The sequence below is a fragment of the Oreochromis niloticus genome, linkage group LG18, assembly GCF_001858045.2.
Source record: "Oreochromis niloticus isolate F11D_XX linkage group LG18, O_niloticus_UMD_NMBU, whole genome shotgun sequence".
In the NCBI taxonomy this organism is placed as follows: domain Eukaryota; kingdom Metazoa; phylum Chordata; class Actinopteri; order Cichliformes; family Cichlidae; genus Oreochromis; species Oreochromis niloticus.
Genome location: NC_031982.2, coordinates 37,426,447 through 37,443,909, shown reverse-complemented (window position 1 = coordinate 37,443,909; position 17,463 = coordinate 37,426,447). Strand labels below are relative to the sequence as shown.

At 40.7% G+C, this 17,463-nt stretch overlaps 1 protein-coding gene and 1 long non-coding RNA gene across 6 annotated transcripts; one reads left to right on the top strand and one right to left on the bottom strand.

Annotated features, from left to right (window-relative positions):
* On the top strand, positions 1 to 6,973 carry LOC102079485 (putative zinc finger protein 833). Of its 5 annotated transcripts, none has more exons than XM_025900229.1 (3): positions 1 to 51; positions 1,598 to 1,978; positions 5,386 to 6,973. In XM_025900229.1, the coding sequence occupies exon 3, from the start codon at positions 5,577 to 5,579 to the stop codon at positions 6,459 to 6,461; it is 885 nt and encodes a 294-aa protein (XP_025756014.1). In that variant the 5' UTR covers positions 1 to 51; positions 1,598 to 1,978; positions 5,386 to 5,576; the 3' UTR covers positions 6,462 to 6,973. The 5 variants fall into 5 exon arrangements, with proteins under 5 accessions (XP_025756014.1, XP_025756017.1, XP_019218803.2 ...); XM_025900232.1 differs by lacking the exon at positions 1 to 51 and adding an exon at positions 565 to 751 and having other exon boundaries at positions 1,589 to 1,978; positions 5,386 to 5,495; XM_019363258.2 differs by lacking the exon at positions 1 to 51 and adding an exon at positions 676 to 751.
* Positions 6,974 to 16,259: 9,286 nt separating this feature from the next.
* LOC112842847 (uncharacterized) lies at positions 16,260 to 16,665 on the bottom strand. Its single transcript, XR_003214872.1, has 2 exons — positions 16,605 to 16,665; positions 16,260 to 16,508 (listed from the first exon to the last, which is right to left on the bottom strand). It is a non-coding gene; the product is annotated as an uncharacterized LOC112842847 (long non-coding RNA).
* Positions 16,666 to 17,463: the final 798 nt, after the last annotated feature.

Below are 17,463 nucleotides of genomic sequence, written 5' to 3'. Positions count from 1 at the left end.
AGTTCTGTAAACATATTTTAAGTGGACAAAAGGGAGCTGATTGATTATAATGTAAGTATAATAACACAGTTACAAAGATACTTGAGAAACAGGTCATTTTTAAATTTTATATATAACCCCTTTGTAATACCTGTTCACCAAAGTCTATTTAGCAACATACGTAACGATATACACATAAAACACAGAGAAACATTGGAAATCAGGTTTTGGCAGGCAATCAGTTTTTGGCACAACACCGGCTTATGAAGGCATTGGGTTCAAACTAACAATCTGTTTAAACTGAGAAAACTGATAATTGCAAAGAACCAAAAACTCAACCAGTTATAAAAACGTTTTGTTTCTGAATGATAGAAAATAAATATGCTTTCCTACTAGTAACTGATTTGGAGCAGAGTGAAATCCTCCGAGAATTAAACGGGCGGAACAAAAGGCTCAGTGTTCTTTGTCGGAACTTGAACGTGTAACACCAGGCGGAAATAAACAAAGGAAACGCGCTAATACTGTTAGCTTTCCTCCTGTGTGACTGAACGGAGAGTGAGCCGAGTGTGTGAGCCGAGTGTGTGAGCTGTGGCAGTAACAATGCCCTCAGTTCAGTATCTGAGAGAGTTTATGAACGAGCGACTAACTGCTGCTGCTGAACAAATATTCTTGGAGTTTGAAAAAACGATCGTCCAGTACGAGGAAGAGATCGACCGTCAGCGCAGACTGCTGGATATCACCTGGAAACCCCAAATCAAGCTGCACAGGACAGGTGAGTGTCCCTCTGAGGGAGGATCCTGATCACAGCTCTGCGGGACATTTATGATTGTGAGGACTTTTTGGAGATGTGAGCTAACAAAGAGCAAACAGAGGACAGGACTGCACTGTGCTCCATTCAGACAGCAGGCGCTGAAATCAGCCTGGATTTTAGTGTTCTTTATGTTCTGATTGTGTTGTCAGTAGCTTGGTTTGTTTAGACGGTCTCAGCTTAGCTTTGCACTGCAGTGCAACATTCATGTGGTTTCTTAGTTACAGGCATCATGACGTTGCAGCCCTCATCGTGCATCAGTCAATATACAGTTGAGCAGCTCCAGGCAGGTCCACGTGTCACTGTCGGGAACAACATCAGCACTGGCAGCATTCACACATCTATTTTTAAAAGACAACCTCTGGATATGACGCTGAGCACGTGCACTCAACTTCTTTGGTCGACCATGGCGACGTTTGTTCTGAGTGGAACCTGTCCTGTTAAACTGCTGTATGGTCTTGGCCACTGTGCTGCAGCTCAGTTTCAGGGTGTTGGCGATATTCTTAAAGCGTGGGACATCTTTATGTACAGTAGAGTAACAAGTCTTTTGTTTTTTTTTAGATCCTTAGAGAATTTGTTGCCATGATGTGCGACTTTAGACTTCCAGTGACCAGTATGAGAGAGAGCAATAACACCAAATTCAACTATCATATCTTCAATGTTGTCCCATGAAAAGATGTAAATAAATGAAAATATTTACAAAAATGTGAGGAGTGTACTCACTTTTTTGAGATACTGTATGTACTTACATGTGGTGTTCTGTCATCACCTTAGTTTTCACATTGCTTTTTTCTCAATTTGTCCCTCCAGATGTCCCACAGCAGCATGTCTGTGAGGATAAGGAGGAGGAGGAGGTTCTCCCTGAGCAGCAGCTCTGGAACCAGGAGGAACCAGAACCTCCACAGATTAAAGAGGAACAGGGGGAACTGTGCAGCAGTCAGGAGGGAGAGCAGCTGGGACTGAAGGAGGAGACTGATACCTTCATGGTGACTGCTGCTGCTGAGGAAAGAGACCACAGTGAACCAGAAGCAGACAGTGAACAGCTTCCATCTCTCAGCTCTGATAACTTTTTTTATACCAAACCAAAAGACACAGAAAATATTAGAAACAGTTTCCAGTACCAAGAAGAGATCCATCAACAAAGGCAGTTGGCTGTCACCTGGAAACCAGAAATAAAGCTCCACAGAATAGGTGAGTCAGTCTCAGGGAGGATCCTATCAGGAGGCTCAGAGGAGCAGGTCATACAGATCCATAAAGAAACAGTCAAATGTCTGTAGCTCAGTTGGCAGAACAGTTCACCTACTAACTGGAAGGTTTTGTCGAACCCCGTCTGGTCCAGTCTGCATGCCAGATATCCTTGGGCAAGTTACTAACTAAGAACCAGGCCATTTACCAAATGTAATATAATAGGATACTCTCATAGCCTGGATAATAGGCTATGGGAGTAATGCTACAGAAAATTGTTTATCTTGTAATTTATCATCACAAGCTGCATGCATTTAAACCTTACAGGTTACTCATTGTATTCAGATCTGACATCCCAAATATAGGTCATCTGGAGAGATGGAGCTATATAACCTTTTTTCTAATTTTGATATTATATCCATCCATCCGTCCATCCATCCGTCCATCTATCTTCCTTCTTCTGCTTATCCAGGCCCAGGTCGCGGGGGCAGCAGGCTAAGCAGAGAAGCCCAGTCCTCCCTCTTCCCAGCCACCTCCTCTAGTTTGTCTGAGGGAACACCAAGGCGTTCCCAGACTAGCCGAGAGATATAATCCCTCCAGCATTTCGTGGGTCTGCCCTGGAACCTCCTCCCAGTGGGTCATGCCCAAAACACCTCACCCAGGATGCATCCTTATCAGATGCCCGAACCACCTCACTTGCCTCCTTTTGATGTGAAGGAGCAGCGACTCTACTCTGGGCACTTTCAGATGGCCGCACTCCTAACCCTACCTCTAAGGGAGAAAGCAGCCACCCTTCTGAGGAAACCCATTAACATTGCTTGTATCCACGATCTCGTTCTTTCGGTCACCACCCACAGTTCATGACCATAGGAAGGACCATAGGAAGTGTAGGAACGTAGCTCGACCGGTAAATTGAGAGCCTTGTTTTCACACTCATCTCTCTCCCTTTACCACGACGGACCGGTACATCATCTGCATCATTGCAGCCGCAGCCCCAATCCGTCTGTCGATCTCCTGATCCATGAACAAGACCCTGAGATACTTAAACTCCTCCATTTGGAGCATGAACTTGTCCCTGACCCAGAGTGGGCACTCCACCCTTTTCCGGCTGAGGACCCTGGCCTCAAATTTGGAGGTGCCGATTCTCATTCCCACCGTTTCACACTTGGCTGCGAACTGTTTCAGTATGAGCTGGAGGCCATCACCCAATGAAGCCAACAGAACGATGAGATTCTGAGACCATCCAAGTGAAAGTTTTCCACCACTTGGCTACGCCTAGAAATTCTGTCACATTATTACAATGAATTGTAAATAAAACAACTTAGATGCAGTTGAAGTGCAGACTTTCAGCTTTAATTCAGTGGGTTGAACAAAAAGATTGGATAAAAATGTGAGGAACTAAAGCATTTTTAACACAATCCCTTCATTTCAGGGGCTTAAAAAGTAATTGGACAAATTAAACAACTGAAAATAGAATATTTATTTCTATTTTTTATTGAAAACCCTTTGCTAGCAATGGCAACCTGAAGTCTTGATCTCATGGAAATCACCAGATGTTGGTTTCTCGTTTCTACTGCTCTGCCAGGCCTTTACTGCAGCGGCTTTTGGTTCACTTGTTTGTTTGTGGGCCTTTCTGGTTGAAGTTTAGTCTTCAACAAGTGAAATGCTCAGTTGGGGTTAAGATCAGGTGACTAAGTTGGTCATCCAAGAATATTCAATTTCTTTGCTTTTATAAACTCCTGGGTGGTTTTGGCTGTATGCTTTGGGTCATTGTCCATCTGTATTATGAAATGTCACTCAACCGATATGACTGCATTTAGCTGGATTTGAGCAGACAGTATGTCTCTGAACACATCAGAATTCATTCAGCTGCTTCCGTCCTGTGTCACATCATCAGTAAACACTAGTGTCCCAGTGCCGCTGGCGGCCGTCCACGTCCAAGCCATCACACTGCCTCTGCCATGTTTTACAGATGTTTTACAGATGATGTCCAAAGATTGTTTTCCAAAACTGTTCTGGCTTTTGTTTTTTTTTTTAAATCTTTTAGCAAAGTCCAATCTAGCCTTTCTATTCTTGAGGCTTTTGAGTAGCTTGCACCTTGCAGTGAACTCTCTGTATTTACGTTCATTCAGTCTTCTCTTTATGATAGACTTGAATATTGATACGCCTCCTGGAGAGTGTTGTTCACTTAGTTGGCTGCTGTGAAGAGGTTTCTCTTCACCATGGAAATTATTCTGCGATCATCCACCCCTGTTGTCTTCTGTGGACGTCCAAGTCTTTTTATCTTGCTGAGTTCATCAAAGAACTTGCTGAGTTCTTTCTCAGCATGTACCAAACTGTAGATTTTGCCACTCTTAATATTGTAGCAATTTCTCAGGTGGGTTTTTTCTGTTTTATTCTGTTATCAGATTCAGGATGTACAGTGCAGTTTTCATCCTGGTCTTCGGATGCTGGCTCTTTATCCTCTTGAAGCTATTCGAGGGTGTGTGGGAGTTTGCCCAAAAGTCTACAGTGCTTTGTGGACTTGGAGAAGGTATTCAACTGCAGTCCTTGGGGTGTCCTATGAACGGTGCTTTGGAACTATTGGCTCTCCAAAAAGTTACTTTCCTGGATGATTGAGAATGCATCAAGACGAACTATTAGCTATTTTGCCATTGTCAAAGGGCAGTTAGTCCCTGTACAGCTGCCCTGAGAACTTGGTCCATGTTGGCAACAATAAGTTGGACTCATTCCTGGTGGATGATGGCTTCCAGCAGTGCTGCCCTTCATCACCAGTTCTACTCTACATTCTACTTTTATATCATCAGGACTTCTTGGTACAGCCATGTGGTAGAGAGTCTCAGGTTTGGTGGTCCCAGAATCTTAACTGTGTGTTCAACAGACAACTTGTTTCTTTTGGTGGTGTCTTGATGCACTTTGCAGCTGTAAGTCACCTGGTGCAGAGTGTGAAACAGCGGAAATGAGAATTTAGCGTCTCCAAGCACAAGGCTTTTCAGCCGGACAAGGGTGGGGTGGCCACTTCCAGACCAAGGCAGACCCACGACATGATGGCCTGGGAATGCTTCAGTGTCACCCGGAAGAGCTGGAGAAGATGACCAGGGAGAGGAAGCTCTGGGCTTCTCTGCTACAGCAGTGGACCTGGATACATTAAATTTTTCTGTTCTTAGGTGCATTTAAACACTAATTATACAGCTTACATGTTGAGGAGAACATGATGAGAGGTATAAGTTGGCAACAAATTTTGTTCTGCCATTATTAAAAATCTTGATTTCTGTATCTGTTGTTACTCACACTGATGCAACAAAACGGTTTATGTGAGCAGCATACTCTGTATAATCCATGTGCTTAAGTTTAATGTATTTGTTTATATGTATTTTTATTTCATTGCACTAATTTTTCAATTTTTTCTCCAGACACCCCACAAGAGCACGTCTGTAAGGAGGAAGAGGAGATTCTCCCTGAGGAGCAGCTCTGGAACCAGGATAGGAGATCCAGTCTGGACTAGGAGGAACCAGAACCTCCACAGATTAAAGAGGAACAGAAGGAACTGTGCAGCAGTCAGGAGGGAGAGCAGCTGGGACTGAAGGAGGAGACTGATACCTTTATGGTGACTGCTGCTGAGGAAAGATACCACAGTGAACCAGAAGCAGGCAGTGATCTGCTCATCACTAACACATCTTGTCTAGCAGTGAGCCATGATCAGGAAGGAAGCACTGACGATGCACAAAACTTTCCACAGAGTCAGTCTAACACTAACACAGGTAAAAAGTCTTTAAAATGTGATGGCTGCAGAAAATCCTTTACACATAAGTCCCGCGTGACTTTACATAACAGAATCCACACAGGTGAGAAGCTGTTCCTTTGCACAACATGTGGGAAAAGATGTAGTCTAAAGGATCCTTTGTTAGACTGTGTGACAGTCCAAGCAGCTAAAACTACACATCTCTGTAAGACCTGTGGTAAAATGTTTTCTAATGCATCAATACTTAACAGGCATAAAATAATCCACTCTGATGAGAAGCAGTATTCCTGCAAAACATGTGGGAAAGGTTTTCACTATAAACACCATTTAGTTGTCCATTTGAGAGTCCACACAGGGGAAAAGCCATATATTTGTAAAACATGTGATAAAAGATTTACAGCGTCGTCCTCACTTAAAAAACATTCATGGCTCCACTCAGGTGAGACACCTTACTCTTGTAAAACATGTGGGAAAGGGTTTGCTACGACATCTTCATTTACACTACATTCAAGAATCCACGCAGGTGATAAGCCATACTCTTGCAAAACGTGTCGGAAAAGTTTTTCCACCAAATCGTCGCTTAAAATACATTCAAGAAGCCACTCAGGTGAGAAGCCGTATTCCTGCGAAACATGTGAAAAACGGTTTTCCACAACATCATCGCTTAAAATGCATGCAAGACTCCACTCACGTGAGAAACCATATTCCTGCAAAACATGGGAAAAGTTTCCATCTAAATCGATTTGAATATCAATACAAGAACTCACACATGTGAGAAGTCGTAGTCGTGAACTATTTATAGAGAAGACAAAGTCAAGCTTTTTGACTTTTTGTCCTCAAACAATCAAGCAGCGATTGTCTGACTTTATTACTTTACTAAGATAATTCTGGTAAACCTGTTTTTCCTTAATGTCAGACTGTAAGTCATGTTAAGACTTTCGAATTCTTCAGTAAAAATATTATGAATCTTATTTTATACTTCTTTTTTTCCAAAATGAAACATTTTCAAATATGTTTTACATTCATTATTAAGGGGTTTGGTTTGTTTTTTGGGTTGTTGTTTTTTTTTTTTTCAGAGATGTCTGCAAAAAAGCTTCTTGCCAAGTGTTCTGGTAATTCGAGGTAGATCACTGTGCTATAAACTAACTTTAGCATGGCCAGACATTGATTATGTCATCAGTGTGTTTCAGCATATCTAAGTGAATGTAACCTTCTTGTAAAATGAGTATTTGTAAAGATTAAACAGCTGCCAAAGTTCATTGTGTCTTCACGTATTGATTATTGTAACGCTCTCCTTTCTGGACTACCAAAGAAAAGTTTTAGAGGTTTACAGATGGTGCAAAATGCAGCTGCTTGTATTTTAACTAAAACTGGAAAACTTGAGCACTTTACCCCTTTACTGAAATCCCTTCATTGGCCACCTTGACAGGTTCGAGCAGATTTTAAGGTCCTGCTGCTCACCTACAAGGCTTTAACTGGTTTGGCACCTTCATACCTCTCTGATCTTTTTCATCTTTATGTTCCATCCCGTGCTCTCCGATCTCAGGATTCTGGCCTTTTAAAAGTTCCTAGAGCCAGAAAAAAGACTACTGGGGAGCGAGCTTTTTCTTTTCATGCCCCACTTTTTGTGGAACAGCCTCCCTCAAGATATTAGGCAGGCATGCTCTGTGGAGGTTTTTAAAACTAAGTTGAAGACCCACTTGTTCACCCTATCCTGCATGTCTTAATTCTATGCCTTTTAGGGTTTGTTTGTTTTTTTTTTTATTTTTAGTGTTTTTAACTTTTATTATGTTTTTAACTTTCTATTGTGTTTTTAACTTGTATTGCTATTCATCACTTTTATTTATTTATCTCTTGGGATACACATGGGATACACGGCATTGTTGGTACGGTTACCCCTACCAGGCCATGTGACAGAACTGGCCTTCTACTGGTCGCTCATGTTCTCCCAGTTCACCGACTTTAAAAGGAAGGACTACCTGATCATGTTCATCACTTATTTTTTGTATTATTTTTAAAGCACTCACTGTCAGTTTGTCAGCTGGTGTTTTCATGACAGCTTTGAAGCTGCAGAGGAAGACAGAAAAAGATCCACACCTAAGTATAAAGGAGCTGATATTGTTTTATTTATTTTATTTTGTTTCACAAATGGTACAGCAGTAATTCATTTCCCATACACAACCTTCCTTTCAATTAAAGTAACACTGTTTCCATGCATGAAAAGGAGCAGGAAGAAGAATAAATTCTTATTGACACCTGCCCCCTATCTGTGACAATACAAGTAGGCAACCAAAATTACACTCTGACAATATTCTGCACAAAACAAAACAAAACAAAACAAAACAAACAGAACAATATACTCAACAATGAGCAATACCACTAAATATCAAACTAAAAGGATAATTGTTTCTACAATTCTGTTATTTTCAACTTCTTCATACTGGTTTATCATTTTATTCTTATAGCAGATTTTAAATTGAGAAACATTTGTACAACACTTAAGATGATCATTGAGAGAATTCCAGTTTCTTATGCCTATGACTGTTGGACACATTTGCCTTTGTGTGGTTCGAGCAAACCGATGCTTAAAATAAAACTTCCTTCTGCTGTCCCCATTTTCTGAACACAATACAAATTGTCAAGAGATTTATTCTAAATGACACTTCTTCAGCTGAGAGTCTAAGAGTGAAGACACACACACGCTTGCAAGGGCGGTCACAGAGCGCTCACACGAGAGTGGGGACCCTGTGATTAGCGCTCTGTTACTGCCCTGGTCTTTATTTATATACAAAAATAATACAATAGTGAATACGTCTGTTCATAGACAGAGCAATGTTAGTGCGTATGCAGGTGTATGTGTGTGTTGTGGGACTCAGAAGGGACTGAAGATAAGAGTGGTTCAGCTCTTATTGTCGCTGTGGGAAGAAACTAAGAAAGAGAACAGAACAAATTTTTGTAGTGAACAACAGTCTAACACATCAAAAGGTCATCATGCAGTATCCTATCATATGCAAACTTATATCATTAAAGGTTATACTGACTACTAAGTACAATTTTCTATTGACACAAATAAACTTTGTAACTTAAGAGGTAGTGTTTTATTTTTTGCCCTAAACATAATAATTAATGTCTGTAATTTCACTATATCTTCTAGTTTTAATAATTTCGATTTTATAAACAAACTATTAGTGTGTTCTCTATATTTAACATTATACATAATTCGAAGCGCTCTCTTCTGTAATAAATATAATGGTTTCATATTAGTCACGTGTGTATTCCCCCCTACTTCAACACAATAACTCAGATAGTGTAGAAACAATGAAAAATATATTATTCTCATTGTCTTGTAATCTAATATATATCTTACATTACCCATGATATAAATACTTTTAGCCAACTTTTTTTTTAACATGTTCAATATGAGATTTCCATGTTAACTTGTCATCCACTATTACACCCAGAAAACGCAATTCTGTCACTCTTTCAATTAATACTCTATAGATAATACTATCTCTTCCTCCTTTACACGGTTTCCGAATATAATAAACTTAGTTTTTTCCAAATTCAGCGATAACTTATTTACATCAAACCATTTTTATTTTTTTTTTATTTCAATAACCATAATTTTAGCCAATTCTTTCAAGTTTTCTCTGGAACAATAAAAATTTGTATCGTCTGCAAACAAAACAAAATCTAACATTTTTGACACATCACAAATGTCGTTTATATATAAATTAAAAAGTTTTGGTCCTAAAACAGAACCACATTCTATTTTCATTCTATCAGATGAATTGCCTAAACACTGCACAAACTGAAACCTATTATCTAAATAACTGCTTAACCAGTTCAATACTATTCCTCTCACACCATAAGTACTTAACTTGGAAATTAAGATGGAGTGTTGCAGAGTGTCAAAAGCTTTTTTTTAAATCAATGAATACCCCTATAGTATATTTATTATTATGTGTTGCTGATGAAATGTCTTCAGTAGTATTTTTAATGCTATTGCTGTTGATCTGTTCCGTCGAAATCCGTACTGACTTTCACTTAACAGTTGATGTTTTTCAATGAAACTATCAAATCTTTGTGCAAAGAGTTTTTCAAGCACTTTAGAAAACTGTGATAGCAATGATACTGGTCTATAATTATTAAAACTATGTCTGTCTCCTGATTTATAAAGAGGGATAACTTTTGCCACTTTCATTCGGTCAGGAAATACACCCGTATAAAATGAGAGATTAAAAATATAACAGAGAGGTTTGATTATACAATCCAAGGTCTTTTTTACGATGACCATGTCTAACCCATCACAGTCGGTGGATGTCTTGTTTTTAGATTTTGCTACAATAGCTATGATTTCTTTTTCAGTGATTTCCCCTAAAAACATAGACTGTACCACTCTGTCATCATCCTGTTTTCTAATTAAGTTTGCCAGGTTTGGCCCAATATTTACCAAAAAAGAATTAAATTCATTTACCACTTCATTCATATCACTTACGACCTTATTTTTCTTATTAAAGTAAGTAGGTAAATTTAAAGATGTATATTTATTACCCAATACGTTTTTTAAGATATTCCACGCACCCTTAACATTATTTTTGTTTTTGTAAAATAATTTATTATAATACTCTTTCTTAGCCTTTCTGATAATTAATACTAACTTATTTTTATAAACTTTATATTTCATTTCAGCAGGCTTTGTTCTAAGTTTTATATAATCTCTACACAGTTTATTTTTCTTTTTACATGCATTTTCTAGTCCTTTTGTTATCCATGGTTTACCAGTAGTTTTCTTTTTCTTTTGCTTATATAATACCAGTGGAGTGCAGTACATTCTGTATCAATGCTGGTATGAAAACTGTTGATGTTGTGTAGATTCATTTGGCAAGGATGTTCATTAAATCTTGGAAAGATGTTTGAAATGTTTGACTGTTTGTTTGAAATGCAGCTGGCTGCTGCAGTCAGACACAATGTTAGAGGAACAGGTGATAAATCAACACACCGAATAAATAAAGTGGTGTTTGTAGCTGACAGCCTGAACATAACAAGCTCCAGACCAAATTTACCAAAAAGCAACGGTGGATGGTAAATGGCCTGTATTTATATAGCGCTTTTCTAGTCCCTAAGGACCCCAAAGCGCTTTACACAACCAGTCATTCACCCATTCACACACTGGTGATGGCAAGCTACGTTGTAGCCACAGCCACCCTGGGGCGCACTGACAGAGGCGAGGCTGCCGGACACTGGCGCCACCACCAGTAGGCAACGGGTGAAGTGTCTTGCCCAAAGACAGAACGACTGAGACTGTCCGAGCCGGGGCTCGAACTGGTAACCTTCCGATTGCAAGGCGAACTTCCAACTCTTGAGCCACGATCGCCCCCTGGATCTGTAGAAGAGCTGCAGAAAATCTTGGATCTTATTAATTCACATGTGACTGTATTTCCCACTCACTCAAAAACACTCACTCCTCAGTCTGAACCTACACAACTCAGAGAAGAACACACACCTGAGGACAGTCAGGAAAAATGGGTGAAGAACTTTTCAGACCGGAATCTCACTGAACCTGAAAAGAAAGCATTAGCCAAAGGACTCAATTTTGCCATTTCTCCGCAAGAGTTGCCCATAGTGGACCTCATCACAGCCACAGAAACCGCCATACGGATTAATAAATTATCACAGACAGAAGCAGAGCAAATCAGGATGAAAGTCTCAGCCACCCTCTCCAGTGCCAAAGTTCCTCCGTCCAACCTCACAATACAAGAAAAGAAGGCCGTCGCTTCCCTGAGCAAAGACCACAACATCACTATATTACCAGCTGATAAGGGAAGGTGCACCGTGGTCCTGAACACAACGGATTACCACACAAAGATCACTACTCTCCTCAGTGACAACAATACCTACAAAACCTTAAAGCGAGACCCCACAAGCAGCTACAAAAAGAAAGTTATAGCTTGCTTTCAAGACCTTTAAAAGGACAAAATCATTGACCGCCTCACATATCACCGGCTTTATCCAGGGGATGCCATACCCTGCATTTACGGACTTCCTAAGATCCACAAAGAAGGTGTCCCGCTCAGACCCATAGTCAGTAGCATAAACTCAGCCACTTACAACATCTCGAAACACCTTGCTACCATCCTTGCACCTCTCGTGGGGAACACCCCACATCACATCAAGAACTCCACCGACTTCACCGACAAGGTCCAGAAACTTACCCTGGATCCAGATGAAACCATGGTGTCCTTTGATGTAGTCTCTCTCTTCACTTGCATACCCACCACGGAGGCAGTGGAGACTGTCAGAAAACAACTACAAGAAGACAGCTCCTTGGAAGACAGGACCAACTTCACACCCGATCAGATCTGCACACTGTTAGACCTCTGCCTCACCACAACATACTTCAAATACAACGAAGGTTTCTACAGACAAAAACATGGCTGTGCCATGGGCTCCCCCGTGTCACCTATTGTAGCCAACCTTTACATGGAGGAAGTGGAAAGAAAGGCTCTTGGCTCTTTTAAAGGGAGAGTACCCAGCCACTGGTACAGATATGTAGACGACACCTGGGTCAAAATCAAGACACAAGAAGTGGAATCCTTCACTGCGCACATTAACGCCGTGGATAAAAACATCAAGTTCACCAGGGAAGACACTAAGGACAATGTGCTGTACACATTGAAGAGAATGGCAACCTCAACATTGAAGTTTACCGGAAGCCCACACACACGGACCAGTACCTCCTCTTTGACTCCCATCACCCTCTGGAACACAAACTTGGAGTAATTAGGACCCTACACCACCGGGCAGAACATGTTCCCTCTAAGCCTGAAGGGAAAAAGAAGGAACACACACATGTAAAGGAAGCACTTAAAACATGCGGTTATCCTAACTGGGCGTTTATAAAGTCAGCCAAGATGCACAGAAAAGAAGATCAGACACCAGCGAGGGAGGATAAGAAAGACAGACGCAACAACGTTGTCATCCCCTATGTAGCCGGTGTATCAGAGAAACTCAGGAGAGTTTTCTCCAAACACGACATCCCAGTGTACTTCAGACCCAGCAACACACTCAGACAGAAACTGGTTCACCCAAAAGACAAAACTCCAAAACACAGACTTAACAACGTGGTGTATGCGGTACAGTGCAGTGAGGAATGCCCAGACCTCTACATTGGAGAGACCAAACAGCCACTTCACAAGCGCATGGCACAACATAGAAGAGCCACCTCCACAGGACAAGACTCAGCAGTCCATCTGCATCTAAAGGTCAAAGGTCACTCTTTCGAGGATGCCAATGTTCACATTTTGGACAGAGAGGACAGATGGTTTGAAAGAGGAGTGAAAGAAGCCATCTATGTCCACTGTGAGCGACCATCTTTGAACAGAGGCGGTGGTTTACGACACCAACTGTCTGCCATCTATAATCCAGTTTTGAGTTCCCTTCCCAGACACCTTAACGTCCACTCACATCCTGGGCCGTCTGACCTCAGGAAATCACATGATAGGGTGGGGCCAGGTTTCACAATGAGCTCACCCGAAACCCTGGCTGATTAGGTCCCACACCCGCTTTCACACCTTGGCTCATGTGATTAGGTAGAGGATCACCAGGGAGTCCTTTGTCCCTCTTTTGGGGGGGGGGGGACTCCCACTGGGTTTAAATCTGGGACTCTCCACCATTTGACCCTAGAACTGAAGAAGCTTCTCGGATGAGAGGTGAAACATCTTCAAGCAACTTAAACAAGTCCAGACGCTTTTCTTTCTAAGCTCCTTAGACTTCCCAATCTGAGTGCTGTAACACATTGGAGCTGTGAGCCAGCGTTATATTTATCATCAGTCCATTCAGCCTGTAGACGCATGAAGTAAACCAAACATCTGTTTTCATCTTGAAATACATTCAAATAAATATTCTCCAAGATTAATAGATTATTAGGTTAATTTCCTTTTAGTTGGACTTTGAGCAGTGACTTGGTAACATTTATTTACTGCAAGTGAATCCATGCAGATGTTTTTGACAGTGCATTTAGTTTGCACTGCTGTAACTTTAGTGCAGGTCTTTCCTCAGCAGTGTTACTAACAGACTTTAAAATGGGGCAGATAAATAAAACGTTCTTTCAACAGAGACTCTGTATCACACTTGATGCACACTGTCATTAAAAGGAACTGTGAAAATGTGTTTCTTGTAACTGAAAGGCTGAACATAACCAGCTCCAGACCAGGCTATGTGTTCAGCAGAAGTTACTATGGCGATCGGCCATCTGCTTCTGCAGAATCTTGTGGTTATATATTTATAAGTTAACTAATGAGGCTTTTATTAAAGGTATTTGTGAGTGTGTATTCCGATCCATGTGTCAGATTTATAAATGTGGAAATAAATGTGTGCAAACAGTCTAAACGGTTTGCTTCAAGCACTGAAAATACAGATAAGTCATCAGCCGGCTTTTCAGCTCGTGTCTTTTTACATGACCTTTGCTACATGTGTGCAGTGCGCCCTCTGTTCCTCAGTCTCAAGGGCTCAGACTTTTCCCCTCACTCGGTACAGTGCGTACCACCAGGTGGCGTTGTACTAAATCTTTCTCTGTGGTTCTGTTGAAGCAATGCAGGCTCAGATGGACAGAACACAGCTATCATATGTTTCTCTTAAAACTTCCACAGCAGCTCTGTCTCTGTCTCTGTCTCTGTCTCTGATCTTTACTGCTTCATTTCTCTGTTGTCTTTGTCATCAGTCCAATGACACAAGAATCAGAGGTTTAACAGTGTGTGGCTCCCTCTAGTGGATGTTGTGGAGTATTCTGTTGTCTTTGCTCCAAAGGTTTTTGTACAGAGTTTTGGTGTTTCCTGTCACTGTGGGCCTCACAGCACAGTAGTACACAGCAGAGTCTGTCACTGCAGCAGAGGAGATCTGAAGAGTCATCAGTGTTTTGTCTCCACTCACATAAAAAGTTATTCCAGGGACTGGATCTGATATTTTCACTCCTGTTCCTAAGTGAGAGATCAGGAACTCCTGTGGTTTTCCTGGATATTGTCGATACCAGTAGAAATAATCACTTCCAGTTGCTTCCTTGGAGTATTTGTAGGACAGAGTAACAGTGCTGCCTTCTACACTGAACACTTCTTTGTTGGTTGGAGTGAGATCTTGGCAGCAAACACCTAAAATGAGAGAAATATGCTTTATTCAAATGATAAATATTGAAATATATTTATGAATCACTGGAATTAAAAGCAGTTGTTTTTTAAATGTACAGATATTAGCGTACCTGTTAGAATCATTATAATCAGCAGAGGATGTGTGGAACAGCTGAACGACAGCATGTTGAATAAAGAGGGTTTGTATGGTCTGTATGATGAACTCTGTGTACTGTGGAGTTTTTCTGTTCTGTACTTCACCTCAGCTCCTCCCACAGTCTGTGTCTCTTCTTGGTCTTTATCAGGTCCCTGCTACGCTTCCTCAGAATGAAATTCAAAGATCCTGACAGCATGTTAGATAGGTGGCTGCTCAGGATAAGGTGCAGCATGTGAAAGGTTCGTGGTTCCTTCTGTATCTAAGGGAAAATTCGGATATTGGCATTTTTACAGAGATTTGGAGCTTGGAGTTCAGCTTGTGTGGGAATTTTTCTAGTTCTTCTCTGATAGTCTGAAGTTCATGTTCCATCAGGTTGCACTGCCAGCGTGCTTCTGTCATCAGATGGCAATAATGTGTACTCTTGGTATCCAACACTTGTCTTTTCTACAGGACGGTGATGCGATGCTTGGATCACAGCATGTGGGAGATAAACCTCTGTCACTCTGTTTATTTTGCTTCAGGTGCATTTTTGCACCTTCTAACTAATGCAGCGGTCCCCAACCCCCGGGCCACGGAATCGTTTGGTACCGGGCCGCAAGAGTTGAGGCTCGGATGTGAAATGTATGGTTTTCAGGGTTTTTGTTATCGTTTTTATTGTTAACTCGGTTTTCCTGGGTCTTTTCAAGATTGTTATGAATAAATCTTATTTTTTTCGGTAACGGTAATAGTTTTATTTTGTTGTATTTATCCGCGACACGTTAAAGGCCGGTCCATGAAAATATTGTCGGGGATAAACCAGTCCGTGGCGCAAAAAAGGTTGGGGACCGCTGAACTAATGAAATCTATAAATAAATAATAAATAATAAAGCGCTATACAAATACACGCCATTTACCATTTAATGTTCTCTTTTATACGTTGTCAGTACATTAAAATTCAGCAGCTGTTACTTGCCAGTTGCATCAGTTACTTTGTTTCTTTATGTCTGAACGTTCCTACAGTTGGTTTGTGGTTGATGTGGATTTGCTGCTCATGTGAATCCTCCCACAGTGTTTCATTAGCAGCTGTAACCACAGTGACTCTGATAAAACAGGAATTAGCAGAATCCATCTGATATGAAGCTGTGCTTTGAATACCACTTCCCTCCTCTTTGAAGAGTAGTCAGATATCTGTGTTCAGGTTTTTGTACAGCCTCTTCTACATTTTGTATCACTGTGTTTGTAGAGCACAGTAGTAGAGAGCTGTGTCTGCCAGGGTTAGGGCTGTTATGGTCAGATTAGTTGATGTAGGTGATGTTTGGGATCCATATCGATCATCAGGAATATATTGAGCTGTCTCTAATTTTCCTCCTTTGTAGAGTATAAACCGAGGAACCTGGAGATAAGAATGATGTCTGTACCAGTATAGGAGTGGGTAACCACTATCTGTCTGATAGTTACATGTGAGTGTGACAGATTTTCCTTCTGTTTCAGTGACTTCAGTTTGTTGAGGAGTGATTGAGTCTCCAGCTGTTAGTCCTGGAAAAAGAAAGAAGAAAAGTAGTGAAATGCAGTCTGTATATCTGCTTAATGCAGCAGCTTCAACTAAACTTTAATCCCTGTTCTTAAACTCACCTATAATGTGAGATAGAAGCAAAAAGAGGTGCAGCAACATGTCTTTGGAGTTATTAAAGCCAGACAGACAGCACATGAACAATGTTCTTCCACTGCAGCACAATGACCAAGGTTCAGTGGGCGGGACCAATTACATTTTGACATCATAGTTTCAGTTCATCTCAGCCAATCAAATAGTTTTGTGCTTCCACAGCAAATCTGACTCTGGTGTTTTCTGCTTCATTTCTCTGTCATCTTTGTTATCAACCCAAAGACAAAAACATATGTGAACTGCTTCACTCTTTCCAGTCATGTCAAGGCTTCCAAAGTTTTCAGTGAAATGATGACTGCTGTATCTTACACAATCTATTTTACATCTTTTGCAAGATACATGGATGAGTACACATCACTGTGAGGAGGGAGGATGCAGCACTTTCACTGTGTGCAAACACAAGGCCCAAATGTTCTCCATCACTGAGCTCTTTAAGTATATTAAGGGTTAAGTTTGACATAAACAGAATTTCTCTTGGTTATGATTAGAGACAAAAAAGTCGAACAATGAATTTAAATCAAAACTAAAATTGAAAAGAACAAAGCTAACAGTGATAAGTTAAATCATCTCATCTAAATGAAAATATGAAGCACCAGAACATCTGATTTAATAGACAATAGGCCAAATATTTAACATCATCAATAATTTATTCAGGCATTACTTTGTGGGTTTCTATGTAGTTAAACTGTGTGAAAACATATTTCTTTTATTTGTTCTGAACTCACCAAATCCAAACAGTAACTCCTTTTATAAAAATGAGATTTTAAAATGTCATCTGAGTCTGCGGTGCTGATCGGTTTAAGGAGGCAGTGGATTCAAGATAAGAAT